The 27481-nt window shown below is 39.6% G+C and overlaps 1 protein-coding gene across 1 annotated transcript in view; it reads left to right on the forward strand.

The window, feature by feature from the left end:
* Positions 1-27481, forward strand: part of Ankrd22 (ankyrin repeat domain 22) — a 48882-nt gene that overhangs the window by 7184 nt on the left and 14217 nt on the right. The window contains exons 2-3 of the mRNA XM_045141147.1: positions 10302-10493; positions 26792-26899. Of these exons, the coding sequence (XP_044997082.1) occupies positions 10302-10493; positions 26792-26899 (300 nt within the window). The remainder of the gene's footprint in view (positions 1-10301; positions 10494-26791; positions 26900-27481) is intronic.

The following is a 27481-nucleotide window of genomic DNA, read 5'->3' on the forward strand; positions in this document are numbered from 1 at the left end:
ATGCTGAGGAGACTCAAAACTCATCAAAGCAGAAAATCTGAGGCTGCTAAGAGCTCAACACACTGAAGGAAATTTACGACACATTCTCCCTGGCTCAGGGAACATTGCAGAAGATGGGGCAGAAAGATTGTAAGAGAAACAGGGTGTGAAGGAGTACCCTGAGGCATCGTTCCCCCTGCAGAGACTGACTGACTGGTGCATTTGTGATCCCGGATTAAATACTAGTAACCCCACTGGGGAGGGTTCCCAGTGGAATGAGGATGGGGGAAAGGGAACATAAGAGTGTTGCCAATGGGAATATGACCAGTATGCAATATGTTAAAAAATAAATAAATGAAACAAAAGGCAACTTTCAATTAAGGTGGTGGAATAGGAGTTTCTGCAAAGAAACCTAGGAGGAAAAGAGGCAAGATTACTTTAACAAAATTTGTTGTTTGGAAACCTTCTAAGACAAAAATGATACCTAAAAGTATCTACTGCTTGGGAAGTGAGAATGCACTGCACCGAAACACGGTCCGCAGGCTTTGTATCCGGAGAATTCCAAAACGTGACTTCTAAACCTAAGGTAGATCACGTTAAAACTTTGCTGAATTTTTGCAGCAAATATTAAATTCCAAGTTCTTACAGTGTTCTGCAAGACCAGTGTTCATTGGTCCCCATAGTCTCTCAAATTTCCTCTCACTCTCCTTGCTCACACAGCCATACTGACTATTTCTAGAACTTACCAATGAAGCTCACACAACCATCCTGACTGGTCCTGGAACTCACAGTCAAGCTCCTTTGTCAAAGCAATGACACCTGGGCTCCTGTTACCTGCGAAGTTTTCCTGTGCAGAAATTTACTTTGCTTACTCCACCACGTAGGACAGATCCAAGGTCTCTATTACATTTTCATCTTCCAGAGACCCTGAGAATAATGTCATTTTCTTTGTAGCTTCTTACACTTCACTTTTCTTCATAGTACTAAGTACTGTAATTGAAAATTTTTGCCTTGTTAGATGAATCATTATTTATTTTTGTGTCTTAGGTATTATTATTCTTATGATTCCTAGGTTGATAGCTGTTATAGATGAAGGTATAAAGATAACTTTCCTGGCCCCAAATATCAACTTAATAAACATCCATTTACCTTGCAGAAAATAATATATTGTGCTATGTAAGAGGTAAAAAAATGTGAAAACCAAAATACTTGTTTTCCACCAAATAGTTCACCTGGACCATAAGACCCGGCATAAGACCCTGCCAATCTCTCTTGGGAAAAATCATTTCTTTGTTTATTTTGATTTTGTGAGAAAGTTCTTTATAAAGCCCAGGCTTTTCTCAGCCTCGTGGGGGTCCTTAGCCGTTTCTGTGCCCTGAAGCACCCAGAGGAGGACTGTCAGATAGCAATAATGTCTTTATTCCCCAGTTCTGTGAAATTCTGAATTTACTGCTCAGCCATGTTTCAAAATGTCCCAATTCTTAACCAGGGTTGGTAATCACGGAGTTAAAATACTGACCCGGTTGGTACTCACATGTTACATAACTTTCTAAACCTCAACTGCTTTTCCTAACTCTCAATTTTCAGCCAGTGTGTCACTGTTTCTCTAAGTGATTTTCACCCATGTTGCTAGTGGACATACCTACAAAAGTCCGTTTTTAGGGAAGTTACAACCTAGTTAGGGAGACTGGGTCAAATCTACTAGAAAATAGTGAGGTTCTGTATACTTGGTATGCTGGTAGGAGAGACTGGGGTTTCTGCAGGATAAGCTGGGTTTGGAGAACAGATAACACGGGTTAAAAGGCAGAAGGATTGCAGTCAAGATAAGCCTGACAGAGATGTGAGTTCACGTGGAAGAACAGTGATATATACACAGCTGGCCCACCCGTAGGGCTCTGAAAACCAGTTAAACGTCATGGGCACCTCATTCACTAGGAAACAAGGAATGTAAAAATTTTAATAATGGTAAATGCTACTCAAAACGATATAGCCGAGCGTGGAGGTGCATGCCTTTAATACCAGCACTCAGAGGGCAGAGGTAGGAGGATTGCTGTGAGTTTGAGGCCACCCTGAGACTCCATAGTGAATTCCAGGCCAGCCTGGGCTAGAGTAAGATCTTACCTCGGAAAAAAACAAAAAATATAAAGCAAGGTGATGCGATAGGAAATGCTTTGGTCTGGGAGATGGTCACTTTATACTAGTGGTCAAGAATGCATCCAAGAGGAGATGCAGCCCAACCATGATCTAGCCTCATGGTTTCATAGCTCCTGAGAAGCGCAAAGACTGATTTAAGCATGGAATATTCCAGAACAGTTGGAGTATTGTAAACAAAGGTAAGAGTGACCGATGAGGCTGAAGAGAAAAATTGGTTTGATAGTGGGTTCCATTAATCCTGTGTGGTAGTTCCTCGGGTGTGCAGTGCAGTGCTGTAGAGGGCGCCATCTACAGGCCAGGCCACGAGAGCTCACCCGCACTGTTGGTGACTGTAACAGCCTCCTCAGCTCCTAGGGTGCACCTCATGTCTCCTCAGTGTCTCCGTTGCACTATGGCCCTGACCAGCCCCCTCCCCCTCTCCTGTGGCCGGTGCTGCGTCTATCTCATGCTTGTCATTGCTATTCTTTGACTATCGCTCAATTTCTTGAAGTCTTTGACTTATGACCCTTCCTGTACTTCTCTGTCCCACACTCCAGGACTCAGTTCCACCTTCCTAAAGCCAAATTTTTATTTATTCCTGTTCTTTGCCCTCATTTTCAGTGAACTCGAACTCTCTTAAATCTTCCTTCTCCTTTCTTGCACTCTGTCTTGGCACCAAATCTGCTCCTAACGTGATAATGTGAATTCCCTTTTCAAGAGAAACTGCTTCTGTAACATTTCTCATAATTTTCTTTAAGCAGAAAATACCCTTTACTTTTATCAAATGGAAAGTATTTGATCACACAGAGAACAGGGACAAGGGTGTGTACACAGCAAGTATCGGCTCAGATACTTTCATTTAAGCATATATACCCAGTCCAGAGGCCTGACAACACACACACACACACACACACACACACAGCTACAGCTCTTTGTGAAAACAGCACTTCTGGGAAAGTTAAGCTGCCATAACTTCACAGGACAATCATCCCAAGAGAAGGCTGTCACTGAGTGAGAAATGAGGACCTGAGCGTGAGAGGGATCACAGAGACCTGGACTGTTATTCAGTCATTTCTCCAGAGATCTGCTCATCCTCAAAATGAGAACATGTAAAAATCAGTACAACAGATTTTCACAGAACCTGCAGAACCCCTAAGCCCTGTAGTCTTTGGAACTTACATGGACAATGATGGTTCATTCATCTCCCCTTACTCTACTTTAAATTAAATACAGAATGGTTTGTGCCCCACTAAGAAACTTCAGGGTTAACTGCTGCCTTGAAATTTAAATAGGAAATCTTTTATTTAAAGGAAGATTTTGTCCTAGAATATTCTAGTTCTTGCCAAAGGAAGAAATTCTTACCTGTTTCAGTCAAGAACTTGAGCCCTTTAAGAAATACCTTATGCTGTGTAGCTCATAAAGTAGTCATATTGAGAAATACCCTAAGATGCATGATGACATTTACCCTAGCTAGAATTCAGCAGTTTGCTACAAGCAGGATAAGCTGTGGTGTTTTGAACAATGTTAACTCTACTATGTCTTAACAGAGAGGCAGCAGGCAGATTTTTCCAGAGTTGAAATAAGGCTTCATGGTTTCCTGACATCTGGGCCTTGATTTGGCCATTTTCCTTTTAGACAACACGTCCAACTCTGTTATTATCCTCTCTGCTTCTTTCTTTTTCTTTCACCCATTTGTATCCACTTAATAATGTGCTCAGCCTGAATGCCGTGGTGAGCTGACACTCTCTGGATGTCAGGTTTCTTACCCTTTTCTCTGGACCTCTCCACTTTCCCACAGCCACAGGTTTGCTGACCAGTCACAAAACATCACTGTGGGAGCAGTGGTTTTGGCTTATTTCTCTGGTCTTATAACCTACACTTATGTTCCTTTATATTTTCATTCATCTCACACGGACACTTTTCACTATGACTGTTCTAAACCTTCCCTCACCAGGTTCCAGCTCCTCTTGTACCCGTGTCTCAAACCACTCTCCTATGCCAGCCCATTCTTCGCTGTGCACGTCAAGGCTGTTCCTTTTGCTGTGTCTACCAATCTATAGTCTTAGGACAAATACATATTACCATACAGAGTGATAATCTCAACCCTCTTAGCCTCTGCTTCTGCATCCTGAGCGCTGAGATGACAAGCACTTGCCCCCATGCCCAGCACTACTTTTCAACTGACAGCACATCTTGCCAATTCTAGGTGAGGTGGACATCGCTCATCAGCTCTCATTACTTTCCTGACTCTGAGCTGCCCCCTACTGGAAACAGAATCCATAACAACATAGAATCTTTTCAACTGTGAGTGATACTCAGGAATCAAACATCAACAACTTAGTCAGGTAGATGATGTATGTATGTATAAATGTGTATATCATGTATGCATGTATGCTGGGGAATGAACCAAGTGCCTTTCGTGTACTTAACATGCACTGTAATGCAGAGCTCCTTCTAATCTCCAATACTTCAAAAACCAGCAATTCGGTGTCTAGAAAGCCTATGAAAGATTAAAGGTAAAAATCAGGACAACGTTTTAAGTAATACTGCCCACTTAGGACTGACAAAGCCCCTGACAAAAGTGACTTGGGTTAATTACCCGTCCTGTCTTCTTCTTCTTCTTCTTCTTCTTCTTTTTTTTTTTTTTTGTTTTTGTTTTTTCGAGGTAGGGTCTCCCTCTGGCCCAGTCTGACCTGGAATTCACTATGTAGTCTCAGGGTGGCCTCGAACTCACGGTGATTCTCCTACCTCTGCCTCCCAAGTGCTGGGAAAGGCGTGTGCCACCACGCCCGTCCCGTCCTGTCTTCTAATAAGGCTCCTTCTCTAGCCCAGCCTGACCTGGAACTTGCTTCTTCTATCTCTGCCTCCCACGTGATGGGATTAGAAGTGTGGGCCACCACACCTGGCTTCTTCTACTTAAAAAAAATTTTTTTTGTTCATTTTTATTTATTTATTTGAGAGAGAGAGAGAGAAAGAGACAGATACAGAGACAGAGAAAGAGAATGAGTGCACCAGGGCTTCCAGGCACTGCAAACGAACTCCAGATGCATGCGCCCCCTTGTGCATCTGGCTAACGTGGGTCCTGGGGAATCGAGCCTCGAACCGGGGTCCTTAGGCTTCACAGGCAAGCGCTTACCTGCTAAGCCATCTCTCCAGCCCTTCTTCTACTTTTTAATTTACTCTTAGTAAAGCTCTTAAGGAACCCAAGAAGAGGAGTTGTGATCTTGGAGGTTTGGGGATCAGGCTGGTAGCATGTAACATTGGAACAGACCAGATGTGGCATAGTGGGGAGTTGGGGGGCTGTGGAGAATTGGGAGAAACTGCCATTATGTGCCAGAAGTTTAGTGTCCCATGAAAATGTGAGCTCGGTGTTATCAGATCTGTAGAAATGTAAAGAGCCAGACTAATAAATATAATATTCTAGTGGAATGTGTGTGTACAGGTATACATGGAGGCTAGAGGTCTATGTTGGGTGCCTTCCTCAATCATCCTGGGTTTTGAGGATCTGAACTCAGGTCCTTGAGCAGCAATCACTTTACTGACTGAGCCATCTACCCAGCTCTCTAGTTTTTAAAAACTATCTCTATTTATTTATTTGCATATTATGTGTATGGGAGAGAAGGGAAATAGAGAGAGGCAGAGAAAGAGAAAGCAATTGGGCATGTGATCACCAGGGCATCTTGTCTCTGCAAATGAACTTCAGACATGTGCACTACTTTGTGCATCTGGCTTTATATGGATAATGCAGAATCAATACTGGGCTGACAGGTTTTGGAAGCAGTACCTTTATCTGCTAAGCCATCTCCACAGCCCAATTTTTTTGGTTTCTTGAGGAAGGGTCTCACTCTAGCCCAGGCTGACTTGGAATTCAGTATGTAGTCTCAAATTCTCTGCAAACCACTACCTCTCCCTCCTGAGTGCTGGGACTAAAGGTGTGCACCATCGTGCTCAGCTTCAATATTTTTCTTAAATATTGTAAACAATTTAAAAATTTCAGAAGAGAAAATTGTTAGAACATGTATCTGCTTTTAAGCTCTCGATGACAGACCAGTTTCCCCTGAGGAACAGAGAAAATAGAATTATCCAGAATTTCAAGAGTTTTGGTTAAACAGGCCCACAGAAACATACGTTGACTAGTCCCACATTGTTTATCTTTTGGCTGAAGAGCCAGGGAAATCAAGAGCTGCTCATTCAGGGAAGCTGGATGTCTCAGGATAAGAAGGCACTAATGATTTAGCCCCATATTAATCTGAAGACATAGATTCTCCCTGGAGCATTACTGGATGAATCTGGATTCACAGTGCATGAATCTGGGGTCTAGTATCCCTGGGCTATGGAGGCAGAAAGAAAAGTATTCAAATAAGAAAAGTTGGTCAAGAACACTGGTGCAACTTACACCTTCTGCTTTGTGTAGGTTCCTAGCCTGTTGGGTGGTTATGCCCATATTGCATGCGTCTTCCCTACATGGTTCACTGACTGATGCAAGTCTTCACTGGAAACCCCCTTAGACACCCCCAAATGTGTGCTTATCTTCTGGGTGACTGTCACCCTAAACAAGCTGGCAGCCAGGCTGAGCCATTATTCCCCAAATACTTGATCTGTCACCATGACTACAGTCACTTCAGAATTAAAGTGTTACTGGCTAGTGGTGCAAGTATATAAAATTAAACAAAACAAACAATAAAAGAAAGATAGCCAGGCATGGTGGTGCCCATCTGTAATGGCAATTACTCAAGAGGCTGAGATGGGAGAGTCACTCAAGCCCAGGAGTTCAAGACCAGCCTGAGCAGCTTGGCAAACAATAAAAAAAAAAAAAAGGTCAATGAACTGAATTATTCCATGTAGCTGAATTTATCCAATATAAATAACTTCCTTCATCATTGTATCTTTCTATTTTTTTCACTTTTTTAATTTAATTTTTATTAACATTTTCCATGATTATAAAAAAAATCCCATGGTAATACCCTCCCTCACTTTCCCCTTTGACATTCCAACCTATTAAGTACCCTCCTCCCTTCCTTTCTCTTCCCTTTATATCTCCTTTTTAACTTACTGGCCTCTGCTACTAAGTATTTACCTTCTCACGCAGAAGCCCAATCATCTGTAGCTAGGATCCACATATGAGGGAGAACATGTGGTGCTCGGCTTTCTGGGCCTGGGTTACCTCACTTAGTATAATCCTTTCCAGAGTCTTTCTATTTTTTTAAATAATATCTCTGGTTTATTTTTATACTTCGTTATTTTGTGAATTGATATTATTGCTTCTAATGCATTTAATGCTAGAGTTGGTGATTTTATGTCATCCCATTACATTTAATTTCATTTTACTTGTTGCTGGAATCCTTGTGGCTGAGCATCACCACTGAGACAATAGCAATTTTTTTTATTTGTTTATTTATTTGATAGCAACAGAGAGAGAGAAAGAGGCAAATAGACAGACAGAGAGAGGGTGAATGGGCACGCCAGGGCCTCCAGCCACTGCAAACGAACTCCAGATGCATGTGCCCCCTTGTGCATCTGGCTAACGTGGGTCCTGGGGAGTCGAGCCTCGAACCAGGGTCCTTAGGCTTCACAGGCAAGCGCTTAACCACTAAGCCATCTCTCCAGCCCCGAAATTGCAATTGAGTGGCAGGTTTCAAACACTATTTGTCGGTATAACTCTAGACCCTAGCAGTGATGTTCAGTATGTACTGGTTGAAACTAACATTCCAGAAGTCACAGCTGTGACACAGTCACATATCTATTTGGAGAGAGAGAGAGAATGGGTACACCGAATGCAGGTTCCACCTTGAGTGCCCAGATTTACGGGGGTACTGGAGCATCAAACCTGGATCCTTTGGCTTTGCTGACAAAGGCCTTAAGCACTAAGTAATTGCTGCATCCTAGCTTCTTTATGCTTTATGTCCTTTTCCTTTTTTATTTTTTTTGGTTTTTTGAGGTAGGGTCTTGCTGTAGCTCAGGCCTCAGGCTGACCTGAAATTCACTGTGTACTGTCAGGCTGGCCTTGAACTCACAATGATCCTCTTACCTCTGCCTCCCAAGTGCTGGGATTAAAGGTGTGTACCACCATGCCTGGCTAACTTTATTGATCAAGAACATTGTGACATACTGAGTGGAAGTTCATGGTCACTACAGAGATAGCACCCAACTTACAATCACACTATTTTCCCAACACCAGATAAGTGTTTTTTTTTTTTTTTTTTTCTTTCTGGTGATCAGTCCTTTCTGTATCAGTAGATGGCTCCTTGAGATATCACTCTGACCAACTAAAGAATAACATATTTTATATTCTATTTTCCCAAGTGCACAGCAGAGGTGTAACCCTGTTATTAAAATAAAGAAGGACTTACCAAATAGTAATGACTCTCTAAAACTGAGCACTGCCAATGTGCTAACTATTATTATAAATGCTGTTGCTACAGTGTAAAAAATGTTTTATTATCTTTTAAAAATTCTCCATCAAATCAGTCTGAAAATATTTTGTGTTTACAAGCATTGGGTACAGAGTTATGAATGAATGGAATGGATATAGCTTCTATCTATGTGGTGTTTATAGCCTGAACTTCAACTTCTTCCCTTCCTAGGTGCTGTCTCAACCCTCTCCCACTTCATCTTAGCCTGAAACACATGATTTTAAATAAGTTATGAAATAATTATAGTTACACCAATTAACAGGGAATCGAACAATGAATACTAGTACTGAGGAAATACTATTTTTTATAAAGTAAGAATTAAGTTTTGACATAAAGGTTGAGTTAGGAGTCAGAAAGATGGAGGCTGGGAACTGTTTAAAAATTGGCACCAGGCAGTGCAGGCACCCAAATCAAAGCAGTGAAGTCTGCGTTACTTAAAGAACACAGTCCAGAGGGCCTGAGCAGGGGGAAGTGGACAAAATGAGGCAGCTTAGGCATTGCTGCTAACTTCCCATGGCGCTATGCAAAGCTGTTCTTTTTAAATTTCATTTAAGTAATTTGCATTATATGTGGTGTGTGTGTGTCTGTATGTGTGCATATGTGCATGTGTGCTTTTGTATGTGTGTGGGCCCAGTTGTGTGCATGTCCATGTGGAGGCCAGAGGTTATTCTGGATAGTTTACTCAGTAAGTCTCCACCTTACTTTTTGAGACAGGGTCTCAATGAACCCAAAGCTCACTGGATTAGCCAGCTGGTAAACCTTAGGGATCCCCTGTTTCTGGATGCTTAGCACTGAGTTTACAAGTGCATGCTGCCAAGTCTGGTGGATCTAAACTCAGTTCCTCATGCTTGTCCAGCAATCACTTTGCCCACCAACCATCTCCCCACCCTCTGAAAACCTGTCTATATTTATTTACAAAATCACTTGTATTTGATTACAATGATTTTGAATATCATTTGTCTCTAACACCTATCTTTTCCACTGTGCTGAGTTCTTTAGGTAGTGGAGACATACCACATAGTACCGCCCTGAATTCCTTCCTCTCTATGTGTAACATTTTTGCTCTAGCCAGATGCTGCTTTTCTGACAGGCTTATTTATAATCACAATATAAATCCCTTAGAGGATCAGGTTTATAGCATTTCACCTATTTTCCGTATGTATGTATGTATGTATGTATGTATGTATGTATGTATGTATGTATGTATCTATCTATCTATCTATCTATCTATCTATCTATCTATCTATCTATCTATCTATCTATCAATCAATCAATCATCTATCATCATCTGTTGATCTATTTATTTAAAGATGAGTATTTAGTCCAACCTATCCTTGAACTTGCTATGTAGCCAACGATGATATAAACTCCTGATCTTCTGAGCTCCACCTCCCTGAATTCTGAGATTATAGACATGTACCACCATGCCTGGTTTATGTACTTCTGGGCATCAAGCCCAGGGCTTTGTGCCTGCTAGGAAAATACTCACAACTGAGCTACACCTCTTGCTATCATCAATTAATTTATTTATCTATTCACTATTTATCTAGTCCCACATAGCAAGTAATTTTGGGAAAAAGTAAGAGTATCCTCATAGATTTATTTGTACTTCTTGTAGGTTCAAAGCAAGGCATAGCTGAGTCCAATAAAATATAATCTGCAAAGCAATACTTTACAAGATGGGAGTACTTAAAATGTACAGTGTTGAGAAATGGATTTTTTCTTTTTGTGGTTTATGCCTGTATTTTCAAGAACTGGTTCTGTTTTTCCATTCAGCCTATCTGCCAGGCAGCCTACCAGAATGACTTGGGGCAAGTGTGGCGGTGGGTCAAAGAAGACAACCACTATGTTGACATCCAAGATGGCTTCAATGGAGATACCCCCCTCATCTGCGCCTGTAGGCGAGGGCACCTGAGAATCGTTTCCTTCCTTTTAAAGAGAAATGCCAATGTCAACCTCAGAAACAAGGTGCGTCTGCGACATGAAAAAGCACATGTAAATGTGACAATTCTCTCCTCAAACTGCTGCAAACAGTGAATGTTATTTTTCTCACTGCTCACAGCTTCTAATATCAATGACTGTTTTCTGCCTTACTATGAAAAGATGTACTTGCTAAGGACATTTTGCTAGACTGAAAGGCTCAATGAAACATACAGTTCAATTAGCATGGCATGTTTGTGATTAATTATGTCGTTGCACTTCTGAAGAGGCAGAAAGTGGACCACTCATCTGTAGAGATATGCTTCTATTCTTTTCTTGTGTCACTTCCCAACCCGTTCCTTTCTTGCTTCACTGTTGTAAAGGTAATGAGGAAAAATAATCCTGAAAAAGAAACACTGGCTTTGTGGTGCTATTTCATTATTTACATTATCATCTACTATTTTAGTGCCTTTTATTGTTATTCTTTAATGTTTTTTCATTGCTGTGTACTCACTGGACATGGTAGTGGAATAGAGAGGAATGTTTTAAAGTAAATATCATGTACTTCGAGTATGTTCCCTCCAGTGCCCTTCCTCTACCTCTTCCCACTCCCCCATTACTCACTCCTCTGACCTTCTAGACAGTTTCATTTCTACTTTTACATCACATGTACAAGAATCTCTGTAATATATTGACTTGGAGTCCCTTAGAGGAATCGTATAACTCAGGCTTAGGTTGATATATTTTTAGTTTTTTGAGGAATCTCTATACTGATCTCTATAGTGACTGGACTAATACATATTCCCACCAGCAGCATGTAAGAGTTCTCTTTTATCCACATCCTTGCTAGCACTGGTTATTAGTTTTTAATTAATTTTTTTTTTGATGACTAGCATTTTGACTAGAGCAAGATAGAATCTTTTTCTTAATTTTTTTTGTTTATTTTTATTTATTTATTTGAGAGTGACAGAGAGAGAGAGAGAGAGAGAGAGAGAGAGAGGGAGAATGGGTGCTCCAGGGCTTCCAGCCACTGCAAATGAACTCCAGACGTGTGTGCCCCTTGTGCATCTGGCTAACATGGGTCCTGGGGAATCGAGCCTTGAACCAGGGTCCTTAGGCTTCATGGGCAAGCACTTAACTGCTAAGCCATCTCTCCAGCCCAAGATAGAATCTTAATGTAGTTTTATCATTACTGTGACGAAGATGTGACCTGAACCAACTTAAGAAAGGAAACGTTCATTTCAACTTACAATTTTAGGTAACCGTTTGTCACGGGGTGGAAAGCATGGTGACAGGATCTTGAGTCAGCTGGTCACATTCAGTCCTCAGTGAGGAAACCATGAACGATGGATGCTAGTGTTCAGCTGGTTGCCTCTCATAAGTAAAGTGGATCTTCCTCCTGCACTTAACATCATCAAGGTCATCCCTCATAGGCATGCCCAGATACCAACCTAATCCTGATCATATCTTGTGGGCATGTACAGAGGCTCATTTCTTAGGTGCTTCTAGGTCCTGTCACTATGACAGTTAAGATAAACCATCACAAGGTCACTCCTTGCTAACTTGACACCCGAACACTTCACTTTTATTTGCTTGTTTATACATGTAATGTGATGTGCCATGTGCGTGGCATGTGAGTGTGGCAGCCCATGTGCTCTCCTGCAGCATGGTGTTCTCACCTGGCTGTGACGGCTGGAGGTACACATTGGTTGTCCAGCTGCCTTGCACTCTTGCAGGTTCTTATTTGCTACAGAATCTCTTACTGATCCTGGTGATTGCGGCTTTTTATGGTTCTTTTTGTTCTTTGTTTGTTTTCAAGCTCTGATGAATTTTGGGTCTCTCTTCCTCTATGGGCCTGGGGCTGCAGAAAAGTATGGCCATGCTCAGCTGTTCAGGTTAGTCCTGGGGATAGAATGTAGGCAGTCTTTTAGGCCTCCTCAGGCTTTCACAGGAAGTTCTCTTAACTTCTGAACAATCTCATTAGCCCCAAACATTACTTTTTTGTGTTATTTTTTAAATTATTTATTTTATTTTTATTTGAGAGAAGGAGAGACAGGGACAGAAACACACACACACACACACACACACACAGAAAGAGACAGAGAGAGAGAGAGAGAGAGAGAGAGAGAGAGAGAGAGAGAGAATAGGCACATCAGCAACCATTGCAAACAAACACCAGACACATGTGCCACCTTGTGCATCTGGCTTAAATGGGTCCTGGAGAATCAAACCAGGATCCTTTGGCTTTGCAGGCAAATGCCTTTATTGCTAAGCCATCTCTCCAGCCCCTTATTTATTTATTTTTTTAAGGTAGGGTCTTGCTGTAGCCTAGGCTGGCTTGGAATTCACTATGTAGTCTCTGGCTGGCCTTGAACTCACAGTAATCCTACTTCAGCTTCTCAAGTGCTGGCATTAAAGGTGTGAGATGAGAGAGACAGTGACAGAGAGAGAGAGAGAGAGAGAGAGAGAGAGAGAAAGGAATGGAATGGAATGAGCACACCAGGACCTCTAGCTCCTGCATACTCCAGATGCACATGTTGCTTTCTGCTTCTGGACCCCTCATGGCCTCTTGGGGCAGTTCCACTCTGAATTTGCAGCTTTCCTCAGCAGACACTGTACAGTTATGGCTTTTCTACCATCCTGAGGTGTCCATTGCAACTTACAGTTCATGCTCAGAACTTCATGCAATGGCATTTCAGGGTCTCCTTAAAGGGACTGTGATCCTACCACACAATGTCGAATTTCAGCAACTATCTGGAACCTTGGTGCTGGATTACATGAATCCCTCCCTATTGCATCCTTTGTACCTCTAAAATCTACTGTGTAGATGATACTTGCTGTCAAGTTCTGTTGTCAGTTTAAGGTGCAACCTGGTCTCTTTCAGCCACAGTTGTGGTTACTTCTGTCTGTCTAATCAGTTGTTTTCACATAAATTCCTGTAGCAGTATTTTAAGTTTAGATTTTCTCCTTTTCAATAAATTTTCCTTTTCAGGACACTGGCAAGATGCGGCAAGATTTTTCACTAGACTATCACACAAATGGCCACTAGCCCAGTTCCTGATAAGAGTCCTTGGTCCCCTCTGAAGCCTTATGAGCTAGTCCTCTACTATCTATTTTTCTCTCAGAATTTTTGTTTTCCAAACTTCCACTAGAATGCCTATTAAGCTCTGTTTATATAGTCAAGGGCTTTTATAGCACAAAGTTACAAACTCTTTGACATTCCTCCCACCAACCAGTTCCAAATGCCCATGAAACTCCTGGTCAGGTTTATCATAGCAATCACCCCACTTCTTAGTATCTAATCTCTATGTTAGTTACTGTGGTGGTTTTAAGCATGATGTCTCCATAGCCTCAGGTGTTTGTAATTACATTTTCTACTTAGCAGAACATTTGTGGTATGGAGCCCTGTTGTAGGAAGTGTGTCAGCGGGGTGGACTTTGGAGTTGACTCAGCCCTCTGTGTGTTCACGGTCAGATTTTGCTTGCTGTTTTCTCTCTCCCTGCTGGAGGTGTATGATGAAGTGAGCCAACTTCCTCCACTATGATAAAGCTTCTTCTAGAAAGTGTAAGCCTGAAATAAACCTTTTCCTATCATAACCTGCTTCTGGTCAAATGCTTGCTCCAGCAATGAGAAGGTGAACTATCTAAAATTAGGGCCGAGGGTATATGGGCTGAAGAGGAAAGGAAAGGAAGGGAAGTGGTGGGAAGAGGGGAAATATAACACTTGCTCTGGGAACCCATGTGGGAGAACAAACGTGAATCCTGGAGACACACACACACACACACACACAAGGTGAGAAGCTTTTCTAAAATGCAAAGTGGTGCACTTCCAAAGACACTAAAAAGTAATAAAACAGTAATAACAATATGCCTTGGTGCCAGGAATGGGTCATTCCTGTGATGAATCTGACCATGTGAGTTTTGGTCTTTTGGAATGTGTTTGTGGGAGAACATGGAAGAATTTGGTAGTTTGGACTGAAGAAGCTGTAACTGGAATGTGATGAGCTAGTCGGATAAGAGTTTGAAAATGTCAAAGGTAGGGAGCACTGGGGACTGTGAAGGGCTTGGTTGGTGAACCTTCAAGAGAAAGAAGAGAACTTTGTTGGAACTGTACTCTTGGCACAATGACTAGTTACATAATGCTCATGCCTAAGAATCTGATCAAAGTTGAGTTTGGAAGTAATGGACTGGTGTGCTTTGCAGAAGATACAGAAGATGTACAGTTTCATCACAGGAAAAAAATCAAGATAATTTTAAGTTACAGGCACAGAAACTGGTCTTAGCTTACTTAACCTACAATTGTTAAGATTACCACCATTAGGGCTGGAGAGAGGGCTTAGCAGTTAAGCGCTTGCCTGTGAAGCCTAAGGATCCCGGTTCGAGGCTCAGTTCCCCAGGTCCCACGTTAGCCAGATGCACAAGGGGGCGCACGCATCTGGAGTTCGTTTGCTGAGGCTGGAAGCCCTGGCGCACCCATTCCCTCTCTCTCCCTCTATCTGTCTTTCTCTCTGTGTCTGTCGCTTTCAAATAAATAAATAAAAAATTAAAAAAAAAAAAAGAAAAGAAAAAAAAAAGATTACCACCATTAAGGGTGGACCTACAGTTTTACATTGGGACAATGAAAATGTTGCCCTTTATTTTCATTTAACGGCTAAATTAAAATTGAGAGTAGCCCCAGTTATATGTACTAAGAACATTTGAAATATCTCGGACAACTTAAAATTATTTAAACATGATAGCATCTAACAAACTAACTAGTTTCCCAGTGTTTAGTTATCATGTATAAAAGTTCCTATAATTGTCTTTAAAATAGGTGGCTTGTATACGTACTCAGTACAGAGATCAAAAGGGGTCTTAGTGCAGATTCTGAGAGAACCAGCCCATCACACCTCAAAAGGCCCCAGCTGAAACTAAGAGTATTTGGGGAAATAAGCAAGAGTGCTGCTTCCTTGGTGAACCTGGTACCAGCACAAGGATGAAGGAGATAGACACAGAATACTCAACTCCTACCAAACCAGATATCCAGAGACACAGAGGCTCCCAAGACCTCATCACTAAAATGAATCCAACATGGCTCAGGGAAATTTGCAGACGAGGGGGTGGAAAGAATGTTAGAGCCACATGTTGGGTCATTATGCACAGAGACATTGCCTCTTACCCGTAACTGATGCCTAACCCCACAATGCATGACCCATATTCCCCTACGAGGAGGGTCTCTGCGGAGGGGGGAGGACAGGGAGGAGGCTAAGGATGGTACCAATATGGCTGTATACACCCTGTGTTCATAACTAATTAAAAAATATTTTTGGAAGTGAAAAAAGGGGTCTTAGAAAACTAATAATGGAAGTATATCAGGTTGAAAAAAACCTTTGGTTAATCTGACAATATATTTATGTCAATTGTTTAACTACCATTTTACAAGATTAAAAACCATAGGCATAATGCAATTTTGTATAATTAGAAGAAATTTTTGTAAAATAACTTTTTAAAATTTATTTTTATTTTTTGTTTTTTTTTGAGATAGGGTCTCATTTCTAGCCCAGGATGACCTGGAATTCACTGTGTAGTCTCAAACTGGCCTCAAAATCACAGTGATTCTCCTACCACTGCCTCCCAAGTGCTGGGATTAAAGGTGTGTGCCACCATACCCTGCTCAGGATTATTTTTTTTTTCATCTATCTAATATAAGTTTTGCCTAATGAGAAGACATTCCAATTTAGAATTTGGATATATATTAATATCGGGTTTTCAGTATTCTATTTATTAAAATGTAAAAAATAAAATTCTAGTTTTTGATGCATTTTTGTAGACATTACTAAGAGAAGAACTATATTCAAAAACATGATTTTTGTAAACAGAGTCATGAATTAGTTTTATTCTAGAGTATTGGAATTTTTACCTTAGACACTTAATAACCTTTAATAATAATCAGCTTATTGATAACCATATCATCCTTCTTCCAGTTTAACTCTCATAACCCTTTTCTAATGTATTTTGACCTTGTACTTTGTTTTCCTCTCTATTTCCATTTGGAACAATCCCTTACTTTAAAAAAAGTCCTTTATAATCTAAAAACTTGTGTTTTTAACATTCTTTACTAAAAATCATGCTTTTTAAAAAATTTTATTTTTATTTATTTATTTATTTGACAGGGAAGTGGGGAGATGGGCATGCCAGGGCCTCCAGCCACTGCAAACAAACTGCAGACGCATGCGCTCCCTTCTGCATCTGGCTAATGTGGGTCCTGGGGAATCGAACCTGGATCCTTTGGCTTTGCAGGCCAATGCCTTAACCAATAAGCTATCCCTTCAGCCCACCATGCTTTTTATTTTTATTCTTTTTAATTTATTTTTTTATTTAATTGAGAGCGACAGACACAGAGAGAAAGACAGACAGAGGGAGAGAGAGAGAATGGGCACGCCAGGGCTTCCAGCCTCTGCAAACGAACTCCAGACGCGTGCGCCCCCTGTGCATCTGGCTAACATGGGACCTGGGGAACCGAGCCTCTAACCGGGGTCCTTAGGCTTCACAGGCAAGCGCTTAACAGCTATGCCATCTCTCCAGCACACCACCATGCTTTTTATTTAAAACTGTATAATTATTGCTATTGTCATTACAAAATTTAGAAACCATTTTTTAAATGCCAACCCAGGAGGTTGCATTTAAAACACAGAAACGTGCATATTGTATCTTACACATCTAATAGTCATATAACTACAGGTAAAACATTTCAACAACATTGTGTTTTAGTAATAAACCCAAACTAACCAATTTGTTAAAAGACTTAACAATTTAGAAAGCATGTGATATTTTAACCTTTTAATTGAATTTGTAAGGCTATTTACAAGCAGGATTTAGATTTTGAACTTTTGTTTATCCTCAAAACATCTGTCTAGGCAGGAGTGGTAGGGCATGTCTTTAATCCCAGCATTTGGGAGGCTGAGGTTGGTGGATCCTGTGAGTTCGAGGCCAGCCTGAGGCTAATTCCACATCAGCCTGCACTAGAGTAAGATCTTACCTCAGAAAACAAACAAAACAAAACAAAGCAAAAATATGTCTGTTATTGCAGTAAGCACTTTTCTTTTAAAGCCCAAAGCACAGAGATGAATTATTTTAAATACATTAGAAACACACCTATGGAAACTTGGTATTATCTTAAAATACAGCAATGTACATGTGCACGTTGTAAAATCAGAACACATAATGGCTGTACACTTAGTTATATGGTTTGTGGACATTAAAACATAAATCTACATGGAAAGAACAGTCAGTGGCTTGCCAGCCTTAGGCATTAAATGAAGAATATGCCATATGATTAAAGGGGAGAAAGACATCTAACCTTTTCTTAAACAATCTAGTGACACTGTAAAGTGAGAAGGACTTGGGCTAATCTGGTATTTTTATTTATATGAGTACCCAATAAGCTAATGTTACCATATAAGCAATGTAGACAACAGATGCCACTTCTGATTTCGTCAGACTTATCATTGTTAGTCTTAAAGGCAAACTGCCATCCTGATTATTTCTTGCATATAACTAAACAATCTTTAACCTCAAATTTGTATTTTCGAAAGGATAACTATTCTTAGGGGAAAAAAAAGTTATTCCTTAAAAACAAGGCAACTACTATCAATTTACCTTTAAAAGTGACGCTATTTTCTGTTGACTTTGGGACGGCTCCGCCATGACTGCAGTGTAGGAGAGGCTTGCATGCCCTGCGGGAGGGTGTGCATCTTTAGTTCATGGGTAGGTCTCAATAATTTCACCTGGCATCATAAGAACAATTCCCGTGGCTGCTGCTCTCATGACTACTCAATGTGGGCTCTGTCTGACAGCCTCAGGCACGCACATTTTTGCCTCAGCGTCTAGGGAGAGAACAGAGTTCCCATCTTTCCATGTGGCTGTTAGTCCCTGGCCATTCCCTTATCCCAATGGAAGCCTTAGGAGGAAAGAGATTCCTGGTTTATGACCAGAGGCAGATTTCCGTGGGAAAGCAGAATATCCTGAATATCCTGTAGGTGGCGCTCAAGAGGCACGAAAGACAAAATAGTGCATTCGGAAGGATGGCCTGAAGGTCAGGCTTGAAACCTGTTTGGAACTGTGCAGACATTTTAGACAGCTTCACTAACTTATCCCATAATATCTTGCAGTCTTGGCATAAACTCCAAATGATGTAGGGTTTGAGAGTGCTGGAGGGACTTTTTCAGTTCTTACTGGGCTTAATTTAGGGGGACAGAGTTGGCAAAATCAATGCCTACTAAAGTCCTATCTATATAGTCAGTGGCCTCCAATGGAGGGAGGGATGGGAGAAAAGAGAGAGGGGGGGGGGAGGGAGAGATTTTTACTATTTTGCTGTGACACTGTGAAGGAACATTGTGTTGTGAGATTCAGTGGTCCATTATGGCTCCTAACTCTGGAGTGTGCCCAGTGACTTTGGCTCCAGGAGCGCAAAGTGCCCAGTGGAGCAAGCCGACTTTGGAAAAAGAAACTTTGAGCTGAATTTCAGAACAAGGAGGCCCAGAACTCTGAACCATGGGGCGGAGACAGTTTGAGGGGATGTGAAAAGTTACAAGCTCTGGCAATGCATTGGCAGAGAGGAGCGCAATCATCCTTACCATCTCTTCCATCAAAAGTGTGACTCGAGGACAGCAGAGAAAAAACGTCATTGTTCCTCTATTGTTTCAGAGCAGTGGGGCTGGAGACCTGCCACGTGGGAGTCGCCTGATTCAGTGGTGAGATGTTTTTTCACCATAGTTGTCCTGACCATCTGCTGCGCCAGAAAAGGAAGCCAGGGTTGAGTGTGGTAGCCCTGGCCTGGCAGAAGGGAGGAACAAGGAGTGGGGTAGTGCCCACGAACACAACCAGTCCTGGTAATACTTGAGTCATGGCACCATATGTCAGCTCTGGGGTTTTTAACAGAGAACGGAGTTCGCTCTTAGGTTTAAGGTTTTATTTCATGCCAGGAAAGACTGGCACGATCCAAAGCAAAAGGAGGAGAAGCCTTGGAACCCCATGTAAGGGGCCCCAGGAGATTTTAAGGATTTTAGGAAGAGCGAGGGAGAGAGCTGCGCTGTGAGGGAAGGGTTTGAGTACCTGTGACTCAAGGTAATTAAAACCTGCATGATGGGGGGTGGGTGGGCGCAGTGGGATTCTTTGTTTAGGTCTGGATTTTATGGCCATTTAATCTGAGTGCCAGCAGAAACTCCCTCAAGGAAGTAAGGTTTGGATTGCCATATCCTGATGCCGCGCTACAGGTTGTGGCTGGAAGGAGGTCTCACTTTTGATCCATGCCCTGGGACAGTAAGAATTAGTCAAGTTCCTTCAGAATAGATAGAGATTACGTCTTCCTGGAAATGTTTAGCAGATCTAAGAGGTTTTGTGATGGAATTGTTAAGAATATATATATATATATATATATATATATATATATATATATATATGTATATATTTACATACATACATACATATGAATATACATTCTTAACAATTCCATCATATATATATATATATGAAACATATATATATATATGAAACATATATATATATATGAAACATATATATATATGAAACATATATATATATATATATATATATATATATATGAAACAAATAAAGGTGCTCTGATTTCTTCCTTTCCTGTTTTTATCTCCTTTTATTTCCTTTTTTCTTATCTTACTACTGTAGCTAAGACACCAAGCACTATACTGAATATGACTGAAGAAAGTGGACACCCTTGTTTTGTGTCTGGTTTTGAAAATGCTCTGATTCTTTTACCATTTAATGTTGGCAATAGGTTTGTCATAGGTAGGTTTTATTATATTGAGATACATTTCTTTGACTCTTTTTCATGGCTTTTATCATAAAGGGATATTAGATTTTTTTTTTTTTCTAAAGCTTTTTCTGCATTTATAGACACGGTCAAGTCTGCCCTTTTCTGTAACATTTAGTGATATGCCTAATTTGAACTGTTCGTGTATTTCTGAAATGAAACAAACTTGATCTTTTCTTCCTCCCACTTCTTTATCCTCTCCCCATTTCTGTCTTTCCTTCTCTCTTCATTCCTCCCTCTTTTTCTCTCTCTTCCTTCTGTTCTTCCTCCCCTTCCTTCCTTCCTACCCTCCCTCCCTCCTTCCTTCCTTTCTTGCTTGCTTCCTTCCTTCCTTCCATTGTCTCATTGATCCAAGACTTGCTAAACCGGCTTTGTAGTTGAGGAGGAACATTTGCATGGAATGCAAATTCTGAGTGGAATGCCTCCATAGACCAATTGCTAGGGCAGGGATGCGTCCTGTGTTCTAATTTAGGAGGTGCTGAGGTGCACTCAGTCCCTTCATTATTTTTCTGTCTGTTGACTTAGAGCTTACCTTGCTATTGTTTTCTAAGTCTCTGAGATGCATCACTAATTATTTTTTTTTTTAGATTTCTTTGAATTTTTTTTCAAATGTAGGCACTTGTTGCTATCAACTTTTATTTTAGAATTTCATTATTGTTTCCTATAGATTTTGTCATGCTATGCATTCTTGCTCCTTTTAGTCTAGTGAACTTTTAAATTTACCTATTGATTTCTTTGATGAACCATTCACCATCTATTAGTATGTTGTTTAATATACATGAGTTCATGTATATTCTGTAGCTTATCTTGCTAGTGATCTTGAATTTTATTTTATTGTGGCCAGATAGATTGTAAGAAATTATTTTGGTTTTCCTTTATTTGTTAAGGTTTGCATTATGTCTTATATCATCTATTTTAGAGATCATGTGGCACCATGACTCATGATGAATATTCTGTAGTGTTTGGATATATTTTTCCCTGTAGATATGTTCTGAGGTTAATTTATCCTGTGATGTCATTTAACCCAGATCTTTATTTCTTTATTTTTTGTGGAGATGACCATCTAGTGGTAAGAATGGGTACTGAAGTTACCTCTGAGTGGCAGTTACTCATTTGTTTTATGAAATTGGAAATGCAGAATTGTTGATGTATTGTTCTTTAAATTAGCATTAAGTGACTATGTATTCTAAGTAATTTTTAAATAAAACTATTCATTTTTTTGAGAGAAAGAAGGGGGAGGGAGAAAGGTTGAAAGGCTTTTCTTTATTTGGTGTTGAGGTATATTTCTTGGAGTGAATAAACAGATCCTTTTAATTAATTTAATCTTCTAATCTGTATCTTTTGATTAAGGAAATGAGACCATTTATTTCATCAAAGGTATATTAACTTTATCATTTTATTTTTATTATTTTTTAAACAAATGTAAAGATTTGTTTTATTTCTACTGGGTATCATTTTATTTGTGTGTGTGTGTGTTGTATTTTTAGTCCACATTCATTTATGTACTGTTCTAGCATGGTATATTCTTTCTTATAGCTTCATGGGTATGTTCTTTCATTTTAATCTCAAAGATTCCATCAAGTGTGTTCTGAGGAGGTGGTTCAATAGTTATAAATTCTTTCATTTTTTTTATTATGATAATTTTTTATTTCTCTTCAAGTACGACAGATAGCTTATGTGGATATAGTAATCTAGGATGTCAGGTATCATCTTTTAGAGCTTGAAAGGTACCATTCCAACCATTCTGGCTTTTAATGTTTGGTTAAGGAATCTGCCATTGTTCTGGTAACATGATTTTGTATGTGATTTGATATTTCTCTATTGAACCCCTCAGTATTCATTCTCTTTTTGCTGCAAATTCACAGGTTTCCCTGTAATATGGCATGAGGAGATTCCCTAGGATGGCCATCTATTACTCTAAATTTGGGAAAACTTCTACTAAGAAATTTCTGCTAAGAAATATTGAAAATATTTTCTATGCCTTTAGCATGAATTTCTGCTCCTTAGTCTATCTTCATTATTTGTACATTTGGTATCTTCATTGTATCCCATAGATTTCATCTATTCTGTTTGTTCTTTCTTACTGGCTTATTTTTGTCACTGGCTAAGTGTTCCAATTCACTTACCTTGTCTTTAAGTCCTGATACTTTCCCCTTTATCATTTTTTTTTAAGGTTTTCCTTTGGAGTTTTATTTCATTTATTGAGCATTTCATTTCCAGCATTTCAGATTGATTATTTCAACATTTTTTTAATCAATCTCATTTTCTTGTCCTGTATTGGCTTTTTTATTTCATTATTCTGTTTGTATGTGTTCCATTATATGTACTTTTAATCTATAATGTGTTCCATGATATGTACTTTTTGGTTACTCTGAACATACTCATGGTGTTTTGAATCAGATGCCCCTTATAAACTCATGTGTTCTGAATGCTTGGTCCTTAGCTGGTGGCAACTTGTGAGTTGTAGCCTTGTTGAAGAAGGTGTTGGCGGTGGGCTGTTATAGCTAGCTCCCCCTTTTCAGAGTTCAGGCCATTCTCCTGCTGTTTTTTACCCACTGTGGTAGAGGTCATGTCCAGCCTGTGCCCATCTCATTTTTTTCTCCTGTCATCATGGAGTTTTCCTGCAAGACTGTAAGAAAAAACAACAACAACAACAACAAACAAACAAAACTTTCCTCCTATCTTTTTATCAGGTACTAATCCCAGCAATAAGAAGGTAACTACATTAATACTTAAAATCATTCTTTTGACTTCTTTGTCTGAGATTCTGTCTGATTCAATTATTGTGAAGGCCATCACTATGGGATTAGTAATCTTTGGAGGATTTATTTTACTTTGATTTGCTTGTTTCTTGGGTTTCTGCATTGGTAGTTGCACATCTTGGATTAAGATGTGTGTTTTTGGAAAATCCCCCTTAGTCCTTTTAGTGGAAGAGTGTGCAATGATCAAGAAGGACTAGATTGTGGTCTTGTCAATTTGTTGTTTTTCTGTTCTTCAGTGGGACTTTGGCTCAGTACTTAGCCACATATCCTTCATGTTCATGACACCAGGTTAAAATGTACCAGAATTCCTAAAATGGTAGATCCACTCTGAAAACAAACAATAGTCAAATAAAGGTCCGAAATTTGTCTCATCCAAACTAACTCTTTTTCATAAATTATCAGGTCAAAGTTGTACTAACATCTGCTCTGATTTCTTGTTTTCATACAGTGGGCCTACCTCACATCAGTGTTTTTAAAATAAATGTATTATAGCTATCACAGCATGCTCTTACATACCTGTTATAATCTGCCTTTTTTCCTATCCCTTTCTACATCTACACATACAGTTATAAGGGTTGTATTACAGGATGGCAGAGATAATCAGGACATTGAACTTGTTTCTCTCACAAATTCTGTCATTTGTTGTAGTAATGCAATTCTCATTTGACTATCAATGCCTGCAAGTTGTTCTAAAGCATGAAGAAGATAAATTGAATGGCACCAGTACTATAGGCAAGGAATAAAATTCAACCGCTCACTTTCTACACCTCTTTGATTTACAGTTCAATAATTGCTAACATTAGTCCATTTGACTTAATTAGAGCTTAGAACAGTTAACTGAAGCTTTTTGTATGATGAGAGAATTGTATGTAACAAGTCATGTGATTGTTCCTGAATGTACAGACAGGATTATGCTTGTATATTTTTTCAATTTGAAGAATCTAAGTAGCCCTGTGTTAAGGGAGCATGGCAATGTATATTATGACATGTACTTTATTTTTCTAACACAGAAATTACTTGGATTTTTCCCTGAAATGAAGTATAGTTCTTTCATATCTTGGTCTAGTGATGTTTTATTTCTAGTCAATTATTTCTATTAATTTTTTGTCTGCACCAGAAGAACCTGTCATATGACAAACTTTTAAAATTACTTTTGTTATTATATAAATTATATGGCTCTTATTGGACAGCTTACCTTCCACTTTAAATTTATGGAACTTTCATGATGTTAAAATAAATAAAAAGTATAAAGATTCTTTGATGTTAAAGAAGAAAAGAAAACAAAAGAAGTATTGACCAGGAAGGAAGTTTAAGTTATTAGACTGTTACTGGGGCACAATTTTCTAGTACAAAATGAAAATATAAATACTTTTCATACTTGGAAGTCTACTTTTACAAATATATTCAAAGAGGCTAGAGAGATGGCTTAGCAGTTAATGTGATTGCCTGTGAGGCCCAAGGACCCATGTTTGACTCTCCAGATCCCTCATAACCCAGAGGCACAAAGGTAAGGCAAGTGCAAGGTCACACAAGTCCACTACGTAGGCAGTGGCTGGAGGCTCTGGTGTGCCAATACTCTCCCTCTCTTTCTCTTGATTTCAGAAAAATTAAAAAAAAAAAACAAAACACAAATATATTCAAAGGACAAATATAAAATTGCTGACAAACTTTGTAAATAAAGTTTTGGCATTACTTATGAAAATAATTAAAAGCTGGAAAATTCTAATGAATAGAGTTTGTCAAAATAAATTAGAATAGCTCTGTTCAGTGCAAATCCATGTAGCCATTTCAATCTTCTGCTTAAAAAATGATATGAAAATGTATAATCAGGGTTGGAGAGAGAGCTCAGACATTAAGGCACTGGCCTCCAAAGTCTAACAACATGGATTAGATTCCCCAGTACCCACATAAAGCAAGATACACAAAGTGTCCTAGAGTTCATTTGCAGTGGCTAGAGGCCCTCGTGTATCCATTCTGTCTCTGTGTTTCTCTCTGCTCGAATATAAATAAGTAACAATATCATTATAATGTATAATATTCTTATTTTTTTTTCAAGGTCCAGTCTCACTCTAGCCTAGGCTAATCTGGAACTCATTCTGTGGCTCTACCTCACAGTGATCCTCCTAGTGTCCTTAGTGCTGGGATTTAAGATGTACACTGCTTCACCCAGCCCCTATATATTCTAAATATGCCTCTGTAAATGTAAAAAGAGAACATATAATTTTGAATTTGTAGTATTATCCTACCTTTAAAAATTTTACATGTTTACTTAGAGAGACCTGAAGTAACTATGGCATAATATCAATAATTAACTCTGGATTTCTAGATAATGGTTAACTGAAAGTCTCCCATTATATTATTTACTATTTTCTAAAAATTTTACAGATAAAATGTACACTTTGATATGTAGGAAAACATTTTCTTAAAGAACAGTGCCTCTCTTCAGTGTACACTAACTTCTGCTTTCCCTCTACTGCTCCCTACCTGGTATTTATTTGGTATTCCAGCTGCCTTGTGTTGTGCTTACTTGTCTTGTATTATACTTGTGCATGTTTCTGGCCACCTTTGATCATGAGGCCCTAATGATGCACATTCCCTAGTAGTCCTTAAAGCTCAAGCCTATCACCTGATAAAAACTGACATACACATGAGCAGTTACTTTATTTATATTTCGTTTTTAACACTGCTTGTGTACATGAAGGAACATATTAAAATCACCACATAGCTACATTCTCACTGTGAACAAACTGCATAATGGGTAACTGTCCACTGTAGGGGACTAAAGGGTCATCAGGAGCTTTTCCTGCTAAGTTCATGTTCTGTGCTTGCGTGTCAGAACATTTTCCTCCCAGAAACTAAAACAAGTGTGAGAATTATTCTCTTGATGACTTGTAAAATGCACATTCATTTCTGTTATTTACCTTTGATCCTTCTGTGGTGTTTATTTTGCACTGAATAGCTCAATATTCTGGTACATGGAACACTGAGTTAAGTAACCAATTGTGTCCCCCAAGAAAAATGCCATTGGTACCTTATGTTATGGCATCCAGTGTTGCACAAACAAGTAAGACCATAGACTCACGGAGTGTGAGGCAACGTTTTATTGGGTAAAAAAGACAGAAAAGAAAAAGAAGAAAGACTGGTACTGCTGGACTGTACCCCAGCGGTTGGGATCTCAGGATGAAGCCCCAAATTGCTGGGAGAGTCAGCTTTTATTGGAGAAAACCACAAGACGTTCATCGTAAAACAGGATGGAAGTTAAAACACAAAGTCAGCATTAAGTTGCTGTTCAACAAGGGGCCATCATTACAAAAAAAGCCACCAGGTATTCATTACATAGGTGACGTAGGTGGAACTGAAGTAAGAAACATTCTATGCTATGTAATCACAAAGGTATTTAGAAACAGAGAGGTACATGAAGGTCATGGTACATTGCAGAGGGGTCATCCCATTTCATAGATAACAGAAAACACCTGCATTTTGCAATTAAGGCCTGTGAGGAACAATTCCTGAAACTTCTTCTTTATCTGTCAGGAAGATCAGCTTGAGTAGTGGCCTCCAATATATGTTCCTTAAGGCAAGGGCTGCACAGTTAGATGTTTAAACCAGGTCTATTATGTCCCTTTACATTCTGTTGTCCACATAAAAATGAAAAAAAAAAAAACCCAAATAACAAATATAAACTAAAATTTCTGAAACATGCAATAATCTGAAAATATGAAATTTGAAATAAATAATTCTTTTTCTTAATTGTAGAAAGAGAGAACCTGCTTGCACTATGCTGTGAAGAAAAGATTTACCTTCTTTGATTATCTACTCATTGTTCTTTTAATGCCTGTCCTACTTATCGGGTATTTCCTCATGGTGAGTACTTCTTTTAGGGAAATGGTTAGATGTGTAGGAGAGCCATGGAGTGACTCATCATATATTTCTAGGCAGGGAGGTACTATAAAGAAATGGCAATGAAATAAGCCCTTGGTTTGTATTCCTTGGCTTGGTGTTCCTTGGCTTACAGTGGGGCCACTCCTCAGTTCACCTCTCCTAAAATGAAAATATTGAATGTAGGAAATGCATTTAGTTGACCTAGTCTAGTTAACATCATATGTTGGTAATGATGCAGGATTTGGGGGCTCAAGAGGTGTTTCAGCTAGCTTCACATTGCTAGCAGAAAACACCTGACCAAGAGCAGCTTGTGGGGGGAAAAGGGTTTGCTTTGGCTTACATGTTCAAGCGAGATAGCTCTGTGACTGCAGGGGAAACAATGACATGAACAGAGGGTGGACATCATCTCCTGGCCAACATCAGGTGGACAACAGCAGCAGGAGAGTGTGTCAAACACTGGTAAGGGGAAGCTGACTATAACACCCATAAGCCTGTCCCCCAAAATACACTGCCTCCAGGAATCTTCAATTCCAAAATATTGTCACCAGCTGGGAACATAGCATT

The sequence above is a fragment of the Jaculus jaculus genome, chromosome 1 (assembly GCF_020740685.1).
Source record: "Jaculus jaculus isolate mJacJac1 chromosome 1, mJacJac1.mat.Y.cur, whole genome shotgun sequence".
In the NCBI taxonomy this organism is placed as follows: domain Eukaryota; kingdom Metazoa; phylum Chordata; class Mammalia; order Rodentia; family Dipodidae; genus Jaculus; species Jaculus jaculus.